Source organism: Heptranchias perlo, chromosome 17 (genome assembly GCF_035084215.1).
Source record: "Heptranchias perlo isolate sHepPer1 chromosome 17, sHepPer1.hap1, whole genome shotgun sequence".
NCBI lineage: Eukaryota > Metazoa > Chordata > Chondrichthyes > Hexanchiformes > Hexanchidae > Heptranchias > Heptranchias perlo.
The window spans coordinates 12713832-12730058 of NC_090341.1; the positions used below are offsets into that span (position 1 = coordinate 12713832).

General features: G+C 41.3%; 1 protein-coding gene across 3 annotated transcripts in view; it reads right to left on the reverse strand.

The window, feature by feature from the left end:
* Nucleotides 1–277: 277 nt before the first annotated feature.
* The window catches only part of LOC137334065 (solute carrier family 26 member 6), a 117645-nt gene continuing 101695 nt past the window's right edge, over nt 278–16227 (reverse strand). For all 3 annotated transcript variants that reach the window (XM_067998518.1, XM_067998517.1, XM_067998519.1), the window contains exons 16-21: nt 14799–14915; nt 10110–10352; nt 7742–7796; nt 6319–6458; nt 4327–4386; nt 278–1830 (exon numbers count right to left, since the gene is read on the reverse strand). In XM_067998518.1, the coding sequence (XP_067854619.1) occupies nt 1810–1830; nt 4327–4386; nt 6319–6458; nt 7742–7796; nt 10110–10352; nt 14799–14915 (636 nt within the window). In that variant the 3' untranslated portion in view covers nt 278–1809. The remainder of the gene's footprint in view (nt 1831–4326; nt 4387–6318; nt 6459–7741; nt 7797–10109; nt 10353–14798; nt 14916–16227) is intronic.

Consider the following 16227-nt stretch of genomic DNA (forward strand, 5'->3'; position numbering starts at 1 on the left):
TTGTTAAAATGGTGAGTGCTGACAGCTCTTTCACTGAAAGTTACCCAGAACAACTTGCCGAGTCTGTCAGTCTGAGGACGACATTTAAGCACATATGAAATGACGAGGTCATTGAAATAACTGGGATATGGCAAGGGCACGGCGGGGTGGGGGGGTGGGTGGAATCATTGACTGCGTCACTATCAGTCTCGGTGACCTTGGCGATGGTCTCATGAGCACTGACTGCATAAACAATAATAGTTTAAAAAAATTGATGTGAATTGAACACACGATTAAGTCATTCTTTTGAACAGTTTAATTTTTAAAAGAGAATCCTGATCACGAAACTCCAACTCTATTAGGCTTGATCTGAAGGTAGCAGCGGTTTTACACCAAAATCAAAAATATAACACAATTACAATAAAAAGGTTTATTTAAAGAATGTATCAGTTAAGTACTGTTCTCAAATTTTGTACATCTTTTTATATTTTGCAATAGGTTGTCAAAGAGAAAACAATCATGTGCCATACATTTCTAATCATCAAATTTGATTAATTGACATAAAATCGATATTGTACATTTATAATTAAACTTACCAAGTAATTATATATGTTGAATTTTAAGAAATTGAAGGGGGATTAGTTAATTTAGATATGTACATTTTTTGTAGCACATTTTAAAAACTCTCACAGAAATGAAAGGGCTAAGCGCATTTCTCAGGGCTATACAAAATACAAAGAAAACAGGACTGTTATTCTCTTTCTTATGACTATTATGACAATGGGTTTGCACTGCATGCTTTAAAAAACAATCTGTGCTTTTATGTGGTATTAATGGTCATCAAATACAAGGGACCATAGTGTTCATTTCCTGGCTACCCAAAAAAGTGTTAGCACATTGGCTGCTGGGAAAAATCGGTGGATTTATCTGTCAGCTTTTACAATAAAACATTTACCATTTTGTTGTCAACTTACCATTAACATGGGGTGATGCCCATGGTGATCAGATCACCAATCTGATACTAGTCATCTCCTCCGTTTACTGGCCTGTTAAAAGAGCTGGTAGGACCATTCTCCAATGATAGTGTCTCAGGTCAGACAGAGTGCAGAGCTTCCCTTCTTTGGTCTGAGAAAGTTTCTGAAGCCTAACCTCAGAAAAGCACCCGGCCTGGGAAGATGGTTCTGTTTCTTTTACAGCAGGCTCCTATGTTTTCTTATACTTATTCCAAACACACTGGCTAGCATGACCTTCCCAAACCATTCTGGTTTCAGATTGCCCCCTCCAGAACGCATCGCCCAATGACACATCGTTGCCATTGTATATCCTGGGCTTTGGTGGGGGATGGGGGCGCTAGACCGAGAAAGATATTGACGAAGATTAAACAGAGCTAGAGAGAGAAAATACTTTCAGGCTGTGCCTAAGAGGGGATTATTCAAATTAATTTTAATCAGGAGAAAGGTCTAGAAAGAAAAAGAAATTGAGCGGTAGATAGAAGAATGAAGGAAAAGCAGAGAAGCAGAGTGACGAGACCGTTATCCTCTTGGCCTGGACTGCCCGAGTCCCAGAGGTGGAGTGGGTGAAAGCACCATACCTCATAGCTTTTCACACAGTATTGGAAGGAGGTAATATTCATGTTGAGAATGATTATCACAGTTCCCTTCATGTCTCGTCTCATTTTTCTTTATTGCAGAACACTGAAGAGGTTAAAATGTGTTATTTTGAGATGGCATTTTTTTTAAACACACCGAGAGAAGCAAAATCTTCTGTCTTCTCCAGATTTTGACGTTTTCCTCCGAAATTATTTTATATTCCAGTACCAATCTTCAAGTATTAAAACTTGGTGTTCACCGCCTATAAGGAAGAAAAAGAAGAAAATAGTTCTGCTATTTTTAATTTCCATTTGTTCTTTTAATACCTGGATCTCCTTTCTAATTTGCACTGACTGCCACCTTCTGCTTATAATAATAATAATTATAATGACAACAATGACAACAACCCCCCCAACAGAGGAAAAATGTTCTAAGGTATTAAACAGAAGAGTAAGGAAAACAAAAGGCGAACCAAAAAGGGAGATATTAGGAGCAGTGACCAAAATCTTCGTCAAAGAGATGGGTTTTAAGGAGGAAAGGGAATTGGAGAGGAGGTGGGGAGGGAATTCCGGAGAGTTGGACTTAGGGTGGCTGAAGGCACAGCTGCCAATGGTGGGGTGAAGGGAAGGGGGAATACACATGAGGTTGGTGTCTGAAAAATGGTGAGTACAATGGTGGGGGGGGGGGGGGGGTAGTGGGAGGGGTGGTGTTGTAGGGCTGGAGGAGATAAGAGAAATATGGAGGGACGGGACCATGAAGCAATTTAAATTAGAGGTATTGAGGGACAGGGAGCCAATATGGGTCAGCGAGAACAGGGGTCATGGGTGAACGGAAGTTGTTGTGGGATAGGGTACGGGCAACAGAGCTTTGGAAGGGCTGAAGTTTACGGAGGGTGGAGGATGGGAGATTGGCCAGGAGAACATTGGAATAGTGAAGTCTGGAGGTGACAAAGGCATTTGATGAGAGTTTCAGTGGCTTTAATTCTGCCCCAAAACCGTTTCAAGATGGCTATGGACCTGAACTTTTTATTTGAGCATTAATTCTGATATCAAGATCAGGTGATTGCTCGACTAACCAATGCTTTTATCAAAGCTATCAGTAGATGGCAGTATTGCACACACCGAACAGTACAAGAATCTTATTGAGGGAAAATAATCTCAGATGTAATCAAGTATGTTCAATCCTTCCCAAAAGCAAATAGACGCAATTGTGAGTGGGAAAGTAAGCAGAATGCCCACTCCCAGGAGCTCTTGGATTTGTACGGGGTGCTGATAACTCTCCTTCCCTCCAGTGAAGTTCCCAAAATGGCCCCACAGTTGAGGAAGGGAGCACTAGTTTATCCGTGTTGAAGGATCTTCACCCAAATCCCTGACTTCCCCTTTCAGATGCTGATGGCCTGCTGTGTATTTCATCCCTTTTCTGATTTTAATTCAGATTTCCAGCATTTATAATTTTTTTCTTTTAATCTCCATGGGCGTGGGGGTTATGTGATGCGGTGGTGTATTTAGGGTTGCCAACTCTGTTTGGGTGTATTCCTGACCTCATGACCTCCCGACTCGAACTGCCCCACCTCCACACTCCCTCCGTTGGTCCATCCTCCAGGCGCACTGCGTTCCCAGTCCAATTGGAAAGGGAACAGACACTTTGTTACCCAATTGGATTAATCTTGACCGTTGGCGAAATAGTCTTTTTATCCCCCATCTATAAATTTTTATAACTAATAAATGAAAGTTTTCCAAAGACAATGAAAAGAAAACATAATTTTGTTTAGTGCCCCATTGATTTTTCTCCTGGGTTGCTTGCAGCAGTGTACTGGAGATTAATCTTCAATTCCTGGAGATTCCAAGACGATGCTGGAGGGTTGTCAACCCTAGGTGTATTTCTCAATATCCCGCCAACTCGGGCCTAAATATGCACCGTCCATTCTCTCTGCTCCACCATCGTGGCAGAGCCTTCAGACAATATGCCTTGCCCAACACCGCCCTCTTCCCAAATCCCCGCACATCATTGCATCGCACCGTTGCTCACCTCCTTTTTAACCCCTGCTCATTGTGCAGTTCCCCGTCCCTTTATAAAGTAGCTGTGACATTTCTCCACTAACCCTTAGAGAGTATTTCCCTACATTAAAGGTGGGCTATACAAGTGTCATATTTGTCCTGAATCTTTGGCACTGGGCTGACAGACCATTCCTGAGCCTGGTGATTACTATACATTAATGTGACAAGTAACTAAAACTCTGCACACTGTAGTTCATTCACTGCACTTCAACTAAATCTGAAGCTGGCCCACACACTGTTCTTCTCGGTTAAAGATGTTGCGTTGCCAGTATTTTCTGCTTTGCAATTTGAATATTCCTGCTTGCATACAGACAATTTGGATGATCAAAGACGCTAGCGGAAATGCACTGGGTTTTCTTTTCTTGTCTGTTGGATCATTTTGGACTAAATCCCTTGGCCCGGATATCAGGAGAATCCGCACACTGCATCCCATCACTTTCCAACTGTCATGGGCAGGGAGTTTGAAGCTTTCTGATATTCATTCACAATGTGCGCCAGGAGCTCTGAAGTGGAAAATCTGGGGCGTTATGTTTAAATAGGAGATTTTTTTTTTTAGCATCCATGAAGAACCCTGCAGAGCTAGCCAAGAATCTCTACCAAATCTGGTGATGCAGAATGATTTGCACTGTGTTTTCAGTAGATAATTCGGTCTAATTTACATTAAGCAGCATATAAAACATTCTGTAAAGAAAGTTTCTTACACCGGTCGGGGTGGACTCTGGCTCTTGATCCTCTGAGGAGGGCAGGGCAGGGGTTCCATTCTGTGAACAAGGAATCAGACTGTTACAGCACAATCTCGGGAGCTGGATACACTGTAAGCCGTTTGCATTTTACAGGCAATTTAACACGTTTTATAAAACATTTTCCTTCCTTCCTTCCTCTTTCTTCAATTTGTCTGCACCACTTACCATCCCTGGCCAAGAGAGCAGGCAGGAAAACCTGTTCCCAGGTGGCTGCCAGATCCCTGTCTAACCAACTGCCAGGAAGTACACGACGGTGAAAGAAAGAAAAAGAGAAAGAAAAAATGCAAGGAAAAGGAAGGGCTTGCATTCATACAACGATTTATCGTGTTCTTAGGCCATCCCATTGTGCTTGACAACCAATAAATTGCTTTTGAAGTACAGTCATTGTTGTTATGCAGGCAAACACAACCTACAATTTGGAAATAGCAAGTTCCCACAAACAACAGAATGACCAGCTAATTTGGTGTTGGTTGGCCTGACCACTGAAAAGCCCCATGCTCTTCTTTGCTCAAGGGGCTGAATGGCCTTCTCCTGTTCCTGTGTTCCTATGGATAGTGCCTTGGGATCTTTAACATTCACTTGAACCACTGGAACAGGCAGATGGAGCCTCACTTAAACAATTCATCCAAAAGACAGTACTTCCAACAGTGCAGCACTGCCTCAGTATTATGCTGAAATGTCAGCCAAGATTATGCACTGAAGTGGGACGTGAATCCATAACTGTCTGCTACCAACTGAACCAAACTAAGCTGACATCATGGTGACCCTCCCTTAAATTGTCACTTCCTTTGGACAATGTCTGGCCTTGGCTCAGCACCTGTCTCATGATGGAATGACAGAGATCAGGAGTTCACTCTACAGTATGCCCAAGTGACCAGACGTCACAGTCATAACACATTCTGTTGGAGATATTGCTTAGATGAGTGAAATCACTTTGCACCGACACTATAATTGTAATGGAAATACAATCTTAGTGGGGTATATTTTCAATTTCACTAGGTGGATAGTAATCTGGCGGTGTGGATCACCTGCCCGTTATAGGAAGTGCTGGATTTTCATTCCTTTGGCTTCAATGGACTAAAAATCGAACGGGTCCTCTAATGGATGGACAATCCGTTCCACCAGACTGCCATCCATGCAGTGAAAATGAAAAGTTACCCCAGTGTCTTTGGGGCAAGATCAAGTCACAGTGGTGGTGCGGGGGACACCACATTAGTACTTGTCTATTTGAGAGCACTTTTCCTATTGTCAACCACTTTTCACTCTCCTCTTGTGTGAACGGTGTTGAAAATGAAGAATTACAAGGGTCATTATCTGTTCCAAGTGAATTCTCTGCCCAATTTCCTTGTTTCACGGAGGAACAGTAAGAATTGAGAGGGTAAGTGTTCACATTAAGTAATTAGTGATATCACGCCACTAAATTTTCTCAAACACCTCCTAAGTTACCCCACCATTTACATATAATTTACTCGACTGATGTTAACCCTACTGCACACTGGACTGGTGATTGGATTGTTCCTCTCCAAACTTACATTTTACATTGTTTATCCATGGCCACTCCTCCTCCTCCCCCCCCCCACCACAAATGGATGACATTTCAATGGTGCCAGCAGCTCATGGACCATTATTCCATACAACATTACGTCATCTCCGCCCGTACATAATCTTATAACCCTGAGTGTATTCCTAACTAAAACTTCATCCCATTCTTTCTGAAGGAGTTAATCCACACCACAACACACAACTTTAGCTGGGGAATCTGTCCAGTACTCTGTGGGGAAGGGGTAGTGAAAAAAAAAAGGTTCCTTCTAATTGCAAGACCTGCCTGAGGTTTGTGAATTTTACACAAGGGTATCCAGCAAAGACATATTTTAATCCTGGTAAAAGGACCCCTTATGGATAAAAGCTTAAAATTACTTAGCGATAGGAAATAAAGTGAAGGCTACAAACCATGTAGAGTGCCTGATCAGTAGCTGGATTGTTTTTCATAATGCAGTACATAACAGCATCGTGCACAGTGGTAAAAAGCTGGGATTTGCTGATGTTTTTCCCAAAGAATTCTCCTTGTTCAAACTGCTGAACAATAGCCCCTGAAAGAAGCAAAATTCAGTTAAGACCAGCTGTTGATCTGGAATGATTCTATGTGTGTGTATAATGACCCTAAATTCCTACTGTAACTCCAGCAGGAATCCGTCCTGGAAACAGGCATGGAGCCGGACATGCCGGGTCCCCACTGACTCTGGGACCTAGCAACTGGCCTTGTAAGGGGTGGAATTTTGGCCTGCCGCTTACAAGGCCAATAATGCCATGGGGTTGGACCCAGGGGTGGGGGGGGGCTCTCTATATTGAGAGTTCATGCTTCCCCGGCCCAGAAGGACAGGAGGTCAATATACTGACAGAGGTGAGGCTTACCAACCCTCAGAAGTCGCAAGAGAAACTCTGGATCGGCCCCCTACGCACAGCTGAGGGGAGACTCAGGAGAGTCTAGACAGAGTAGATAGAGAGAAACTGTTCCCATTGGCAGAAGGGTCAAGGACCAGAGGACACAGATTTAAGGTGATTGGCAAAAGAACCAAAGGTGACATGAGGAAAAACATTTTTATACCGCGAGTGGTTAGGATCTGGAATGCACTGCCCGAGGGGGTGGTGGAGGCAGATTCAATCATGGCTTACAAAAGGGAACTGGATAAGTACTTGAAAGGAAAAAATTTGCAGGGCTATGGGGAAAGGGCGGGGGAGTGGGACTGGCTGGATAGCCCTTGCATAAAGCCAGCGTGGACTCGATGGGCTGAATGGCCTCCTTCCATGCTGTAACCTTTCTATGATTCTAGGAGTCTGGGCATCCCCACCCAATGGCAGCCAAATGTCAGATCTTCCAGCAGCATGGCACAGATTTGGACTTGTAGTGGCACAACCGGTCACTACCAGCCTGTGTTAATTAGGTTCCCTCCCATAGACCCCGCAAAATCTGGTGGGGGTTGGATGCCGGAGGCCATCGGCGGGTGTGATCCCGACGTAACTGCCAGGATTTCAGCCCATGGGCCAATATATGGGCAAACTTCTACAAACCATAATAATTGTAGCCCCTCTAGTGCTGCCTGGCTGAGATCAACAAACTCAGCTCTGATTGAACCTAGGACATTCCTGGACTCTTTGTCTTGTTTACTACATTCGGTATGGTATTTACCAGCTAAGCTAGCAAGTCTTCTTCCACCTTTACAAAGTAGCTTTGTGGGTAGAATGGAGGGTGATTTATTAGCAGTCGTCACGTTTATCTGGACACTTCTCGCAGTAAATCACACAGCAACGGGGCTGCAACATCATGTTATACAAACAAGCACATCCCATTTGAAATGGTCCATCTTATACTTACAGTGACAACCTGACAGATACACGTCAACCTCAACGTCTCTATAATCTCGGAAAATCTGGAATATGAAAACATTGAGTTAAGTTTTTTTGTTTATTACGAAGGGGCAAAAATATTTTTGCATTAAATAGAAAGTCCTTTAATCAAAAGGTGGGGTCTCAGTTTTATCAACAATTTCTGCCTCGCAAGTTGAAAACCCTTGCACCCAAAAGAAAGAAATAATCAGACTTGTATATCCCATCCCACTTAAAAACATAGCAGTCAGAAGTCATGCACGCTTACCAAAGTATTTTACTTAAGAATTTATTTTTCTGAGGGCTCTTTTTAAAAGTTATTTTCATACCCTTGCCTGGTTTCACCCTGTTGTGCTCATTTCCTCTATTGGGAGTTTCATGTTGTCTCCCATACCAGTACAGGTGAGGTTGGTAACTCGGTCTCTAGGCAATCATGACATGAATCTACGTGTTGCCACCAAGCACTTTGTTGTTCGAAGGAGTTGTACCACCCTATCTGGGCTAACCACTCACCGTTATTCATGCGCAAATCGGACAGTAACTTCCGGCAACCGCACATGCGCAGTTAAATGTGGAAATCTGAAAGTTGCTGTCCGAGATGCCCTGCTCCTCCAAAAGCTGTACGAAAATGGCATCTCACCAGCTGAGTCACCGTTCAAATATACTGAATGACGTGAAGTTCCTGCACTTACCTCATAGATACGGACTAAACTCGCCAAAACAAGTTAGGGCTTGTCCATTCCAGTGTAAGTACCATTTTATTGGCCTCATAAGTCTTAATTACTGTCAAACAATTTCTCTGGCACTGAAAATGAACTTTTACAAGTGTGGACTCTCATTCCTTCAGCTTTTAATTATTGTTGGACATATATAAAAAAATTTAAATACATTTTTTTTTCTTACTTTTTCTTTCTGTCTCTTTTATCTCTGTCTCTTAATCCAATCTTTCTTTCCCTCTCTTTATTTCGCTTACTGTACCTGATTTGACATTAAATTCACTATTCTAACTTACACTTCCTGGTTCAGTCCTTGCGCTGCTCATTAACGATTCTTCGAACTGATTGGCTAAGCAGATACACAGTTGCTTGCCCTGTTCACACAGGTCCCAGATGCCCTGTTGAGGGCGCCGTGCCATTTGGCTGTCCCGTTGGTGGCAACTCGCTGTGTAAAACCCCACAGAAAGTCTATGGGCAAGTGAGCAAGTCTAACGAACGGCTGGTACTGTTCATTCGCCGCTCACAGCAAAATCTGCCCTTAATTATATGATGTTGGTCTTCCTCAAAATCCAAGAAAAAATAGAAATTGATCACGTGAGAGCAGATCCTGCATCTTGACTTGCTACAACTTTAATTTTTCTTGAAGGTGGAGGAATTTTTAATTTTATTTCAACCTGTTTTCAAAATCAGAAGTTGGAGCAATACCAGAAACCTGCTCTGTGCTGTGAAGCCTCTGATTATTGTCCACACATTATTATTCTTGGGTGTTGGAGAAAAACCCAAATGTGACAAGCCAGGGTTCTAGTCCACCACATCATGCAGTTCACCAGTTCACCAGATGGTCTATCAAGTAATCTGACAAAGAAGCATGCAATAAATGTGGAGCAGTGTAGGTCAAAACTGTGATTTGAACCTAGATCAACTGCATGGGAGTCTAATGTTTCCTGTGTACGATCTACCGGCCTACCCGTGGAAAATCACCTGGTGTCCTTTCAGTACCTCTTGCCTGATGTGTGGCCAAGACGGACAGCGTGCCAGGCAGACAAACACTCCATAGCGCAGCTTATTAGAATGCCACATCTTGAATTGGGGCTGCCTTTCAACATGATTTAAACTCTGACGGGGAGTGAATGGTACTGTGGATTAGACCCTTTCACTTTAGGGACTTGGGTTTAAATCTAGCCCAGACTGATGAGATGGAAGTTTCCTCTGTCTGTCAGCTGTAAGGACCCTAAGAGAACTGAGTTTGTGCCATCTCAACCCAATTCCTAGTGGGTTTAGTTTCATAGTACCATGACTGGCCTTAATAATAGCAGTGCCAAAGATGGTTGGTGCAGGAAATTAAGTGTCACAGTGGTACAGTAGGGTATGCTGTTATGAGACGAGGATAGAGCACATTATTGAGGCAAAATAAAGGGAGCAATCCTGTAGAGCTAGGTTCTCTATAGGTAGAAAATCCAGTCTATATTTATCTTGCTACACTTGACATGAGTGCTTGATGAAGAGATTGGGTGCCAAAAGTGGAAGAGCATACTATTTCTTCTTCCAATACCTCTTATTTTGATGAACACAAAAATAACAATAAAAGTAAAAGATTGATAAATAAGTAGAATGAAGTCAAGACTTGTTTGGCATTCTTACGTTTCTCAAAATCTTGATGCAGACGCTATCCACAAAGTTGACAGGACTAAAGTCGAGTATAAGGGAATGAACATCTGGTTTTTGAAGCCCAAGAGACTCTAGACTTTGCTCCTCAGGCTTCTTGCTGACTTTGGACGATGGGTCAAGGCCCGAATCCATTTCTAAGTTGACAAAGTCGTCATTACCGATACTCTCGCTGATGGTGGCTAGGCCATCTGTTCCTGATTCTAAGTCTTTTAGTTTCTAGAGAGATTAATTTTTTGTATTTAAAAAACATTGTTAAAACATGCAACATCTTACAGTACAGTGAATATTCCAGTCATAATAACATAAAGAGATAGGAAGGAGTAAAGGTGCTTCAGCATATCCACCTCACCCATTTCTTTGGGTCCATGTACAGGACAAACACAGACCTTTTCTGCCTAGTGATTAGCACATATGCCTTTAATCCCTTCGGTTGCAATCTTTTAAAACTTTAAAAAGAAACTACACTATCTGGCTTCATTCAACAGAATCATCAAAGTATTTTTAAAATTATTAATGTCAACAGAAAGGTCACTTCATTGTATTCCCTATTGTACTGAAAATATTAGTTGAGGTAGCAGGTACTTTTAGAACATTGCTTTGATATTGAGCACTATATATAAAATTTGAAAGCAGAGAGTCTTCTGATGCAGAGCACCACTATGCAAATACTGTAACTGAACAGTAGGATGTGGATTTGCACTTGTGATTCTTCCATGTATGACCACTTATCACAGCAGGACCAATCTAGGAAAAAAAAGTGGAACAGAGCTACTGTTATGATTTGGGTTACTCCCCAACACTTTTTACTTGCACCCAAAGCAGAAGCCAACTTCCGTAGGCAAGCTTTCACTGAAAAGTTCCCTTGTGCACGGATGAACCAGAATAGCACACTATAGGAAAACACCACAATGACGATCCATATGACAAATGCTGAAAACTATCAATCAAGTTCATTAAATAATATTAAACAAAAACAAGATCAAGCACAGTGGGTTTAGCTAGATTACAATACTTACCTTAAGTTACAATATTTGTTTCAAAACTACAAAAGTACCAAATCTGCAGTAAGAGCCATAACTTCGATCACATGGCTGTGAGGAACAGCTTTTATGTGAGAAGGACAACTCAGAGAATCTTTCATTATCCTTTGCCCATGTAACAGTACAGTAAACCAAGGACTAAATAATATGGGCACACAATTGTTCCCTTTTGATGTCAATCCAATACCAAAGGGAAATAAAAATGTACCTTCACTATTAATCAAAACGGTCAATGAAAATTACATTTCAGAATCATGACAAGCAATTCAATGCCTTCAGGACAAAGTAAAACCATGAGGGATTTTCTTGCAAGATCTCCTAATGGGTAATTGGAATATTTATAGGCTGTAAGTGTAGGATGGTAACAATCTGGGGATTAATATTAATTACTTCTATTACCTGGGTGGACTTTGTCTCTACTAATACTTACATAGAATTAGTAATACTTACATAGAATTAGTAATACTTACATAGAATATACAGCACAGAAACAGGCCATTTGGCCCAAGAGGTCCATGCCAGTGTTTATGCTCCACACAAGCCTCCTCCCTCCCTACGTCATCTAACCCAACAGCATATCCTTTTATTTCTTTCTCTCTCAAGTGTTTATCTAGCTTCCCCTTAAATGCATCTATGCTAGTCGCCTCAACTACTCCTTGTGGTAGCGAGTTCCACATTCTAACCACTCTCTGGGTAAAGAAGTTTCTCCTGAATTCCCTGTTGGATTTATTAGTGACTATCTTATATTTATGGCCCCTAGTTCTGGTCTCCCCCGTAAGTGGAAACATCTTCTCTACGTCTACTCTATCAAACCCTTTCATAGATGCTGAGAGGTTGTTTCCCCTGGCTGGAGAGTCTAGAACTAGAGGTCATAGTCTCAAGATAAGGGGTCGGCCATTTAGGATGGAGATGAGGAAAAATGTCTTCACTCAGAGGGTTGGAATTTTCTCTCTGGAATTTTCTACCCCAGGGCGCTGTGGACTCTCAGTCATTGAGTATATTCAAGACTGAGATCAATGGATATTTGGATACTAAGGGAATCAAGGGATATGGGATAGGGCAGGGAAGTGGAGTTGAGATATAAAATCAGCCATGATCTTATTGAATGGCGGAGCAGGCTCAAGAGGCCATATGGCCTACTCCTGCTCCTATTTCTTATGTTCTCAGTCTTCTCTTTTCTAGAGAAAAGAGCGCCAGCCTGTTCAATCTTTCCTGATAGGTTTAACCTCTCAGCTCAGGTATCATCCTGGTAAAACTTGTTGACACCTTCTCCAGTGCCTCTATATCCTTTTTATAATATGGAGACCAGAACTGTTCACAGTACTCCAAGTGTGGTCTAACGAAGGTTCTATATAAGTTTAGCATAACATCTCTGCTTTTCAATTCTATCCCTCTAGAATTGAACCCCAGTGTTTGGTTTGCTTTTTTATGGCCATATTCACCTGCATCACTACTTTAGTGATTTGTGTATCTGTACCCCCAGATCCCTCTGCTCCTCTATCCCATTTAGACTCTTATTATCCAAGCAGTATGTGGCCCCCTTATTCTTCCTACCGAAATGTAATAACTCACACATATTGAAATTAATTAATTTGCCAATTACACGCCCATTCTGCAAGTTTATTAATGTCTTCCTGTATATTATCGCAGTCCTCCTTAGTATTAACTATACCCAATTTGGTGTCATCTGCAAATTTTGAAATTGTATTTCTGATTCCCTAGTCCAATTCGTTTGTGTAAATGGTGACCAACAGTGGCCCCAGCACCGATCCTTGTGGAACACCACTTCCCACCTTTTGCCAGTCTGAGTAACTACCTTTAACCCCTACTCTCTGTTTTCTGGTTTGTAACCAGCTTGTTATCCATTCTGCTACTTGTCCCCTGACTCCACACGCTCTGACCTTAGTCATGAGTTTACCATGCGGTACCTTATCGAAGGCCTTTTGAAAATCCAAATATATTACATCTACTACATTACCCTTGTCTACCCTTTCTGTTAGTTCTTCAAAGAATTCACTAAGGTTGGTCAAGCATGACCTTCCCTTTTGAAATCCGTGCTGACTATTCTTTATTGTATTTTCGGTTTCTAGATGTTTTTCTATTACATCTTTGAGTGAGGATTCCATTATCTTTCCTACCACCAAAGTTAAGCTAGTTGGTCGATAGTTCCCTGGACTTGTTCTATCTCCCTTTTTAAATATAGGAATCACATTAGCTGTCTGCCAGTCCTCTGGCATTATTCCCTTTTTTAATTAATTTTTATGTAATAGTGCCTCTGCTATCTCTCCCCTAACATCTTTTAATATGCGAGGATGCAATCCATCTGGACCAGGGATCTTATCCTTTCTAAGTTTGATTATCTCCGCCACTTCCTATCTTAAATCTTTTTTGATCCCTTCTTCGAATGAAATGCCCACCATGTTAGTCTCCCTGGTAAATACTGAAGCAAAGTAATTATTTAATATTTCTGCCATTTCTCTGTCATTACCTGTGAGTTTATCCCTATCCTGATTTTTCTTTTATTTATGTGTCTGTAGAATACTTAACTATTTCTTTTTATATTCCTTGATAATTTAATTTTGTACTTTCTTTTTGCCTTCCTAATTGTTTTTTTAAAACTTCTTTCCTAACCTTTTTGTATTCCCTTTTGTCATTCTCTCTTTTGTTGTCTATGTACTTAGTAAATGCCTTTTTCTTTAGTTTTAATTTTGCCCTTTTTTTTTATTCATCCATGGTGTTTCATTACTGAATCAAAAGCAAAATACTGCAGATGCTGGAAATATGAAATAAAACCAGAAAATGCTGGAAACACTCAGCAAGTCAGGCAGCATCTGTGGAGAAAGAAACAGAGTTAACGTTTCAGGTCATCTCCACAGATGCTGCCTGACTTGCTGAGTGTTTCCAGCATTTTCTGGTTATGTATCATTACTGGCTAGTTTGTTCTTGCTTTTTAGGCAATCTAGTTAAGCAATCCTCATAAACAGGATGAATGATTTCCTTTTTGAAAGCTGCAGTCTGCTTTGTGTATTCCCCACCTTCCCCTTATAAAGGAACACAGCCAGCTCTGCTAGAAACCAGACACTTTTAAACTTGTTATAATAATGGCATGCTATAAATTTTAATTAAAAAAAAAATCTATGAGATTCTTACAATCGGAAACAAGTTTTGCCCTCAAGTCTGTCGCAGGTAGAACCCCATTGGATGAGAAAGAGGCAAAGTCCTTTGAGGTGGGGGCAGATAGTAGCTATCCTAGATCACTATGGGGAAAGAACGGGACTAATTGGATAGCTCTTTCAAAGAGCCGGTATAGCCACGATGGGCCAAATGGCCTCTTTCTATGCCATAAGATTCTATGGTAATTCTAGTAACTGCTTAGAGAACAGGATTGGACGAGATCCATGGAAGGGCACATTCCCAACCAAGGTGTCCTATTTTGGGGGGGAAGGCAATCACAAAGCATTTCTGGGCCTGGCTACTTGTGAAGAACATGACAGTAAAAACAGTTATGTTTTTCATGAGTGTTTATGAACAAAGCGCTGTAAAGGAAGTAATAAAACAGTATATAAAAAAATGAGAAGCTGTTCTGAGGAAGTTTGTCCTAGCTGATGTGGGACATTTCTACCTTTTGCTCTTTCTTGGCTTTTTTCTTCTCCCGCTTCTCCTGTTTTTTCAGTTTCTGTTTGAGTTTCGTGATTCTTTTCTTCTTTTTCGAAATTAAACCAGTGACATTAATTCCAGCCTACAGGCAAATCACAGGAAAGAGGGTTATTAAGCCAGTGCAACACTGAATGTTAACAGAGATGATGAATTGTTAAAGCTGGAAAGTGTTTTCAGAGAAAATTGTTAAGAGGGTGCACAGGTCTTGTTTCAAAAAAAAAAGTGATCTTGGGATGTGGGCGACACTATTAAGGCCGCATTTATTGCCCACCCTAGTTCCACTGAAAAGGTGATGGTGGATCTTGCAATCCTTGTGGAGATTGTGCTCCCACAACGGTGTTAGGTAGGGAACTCCTTGATTTTGATGAAGGAACGACAATACATGTCCAAGTCAGGATGGTGTGTAACTTGTAGGGGAATTTGGAAGCAAATGATGTTCCCATTGTTGTATTAATTGTTACTCATGTTTCTCAATGATACTCAGGAGGAACATGGATAAGTATTATTTGATTTACACACCTGAGATCAGCTCCTAATGCAACCATGATCTTCAATCAGGGCTTAAAACATAAAGAATGCGCCTGGATCAAATAAAAAATAAATCAAGAATGACCAATGTGCAATCTTTATTAAATTTTATCTGGACAAACGTAAAAAGCAGATTACAGCACTGTACACTGGAAAGTCCAAGTTGTTGGAATCAGATCCTGATGCTTAAAATTTATTGGATTCAAACTGTATTTCATGTACTGCTTCAGAAATGAGGAAACTAGGACTTAGCGGTGGCACAGCCTATTAGATTATGTGTGTGCTGTCCACGGATTGGTAAATTATTGAGCAGAGGCAGAGTGGTTCATACAGGGGGAAGGGATAATCTAACATGGAATTAACTTGTGTCACTCTTGTGCATTTCATTGCGGTTTACTCAAGGGCAGTATTATGAGTGCGTGTCAATATTGGTGTGACTTTGTATCCGTAGTTAATTGTCCTGACTGCTTCCTTTTGACCTGGAGATGTTTGTATGAATGAAAGTGAATAAGACGGCCGATGAACGCACACCACACATTTTGAAGCTCTGCAGTCTTTTATAGCTAGTTACCAACTGAACAAAATAACAAACACCACAGAGTGGAGAATACATTAACTAATTTTCTCCATAAAGGGATGGTGTGTATCCCATGGGGGAAATGTTCCTTCTAATCTCAAGTCTTGCCTGCACCGTGTAATTTTTCTTCTCATTTATATCCTCCAGTTCTGCACTCGCAGTCCAAATGAAATAACTCACATGCATCTACATTATCCATTCTTTTCAGCATTTAACACCTGGATCGCATCTTGTCTCATCCCAATCTTCTTTCCCTCCAATAAAAACAGGTTCAGATCTGTGAGTCTCC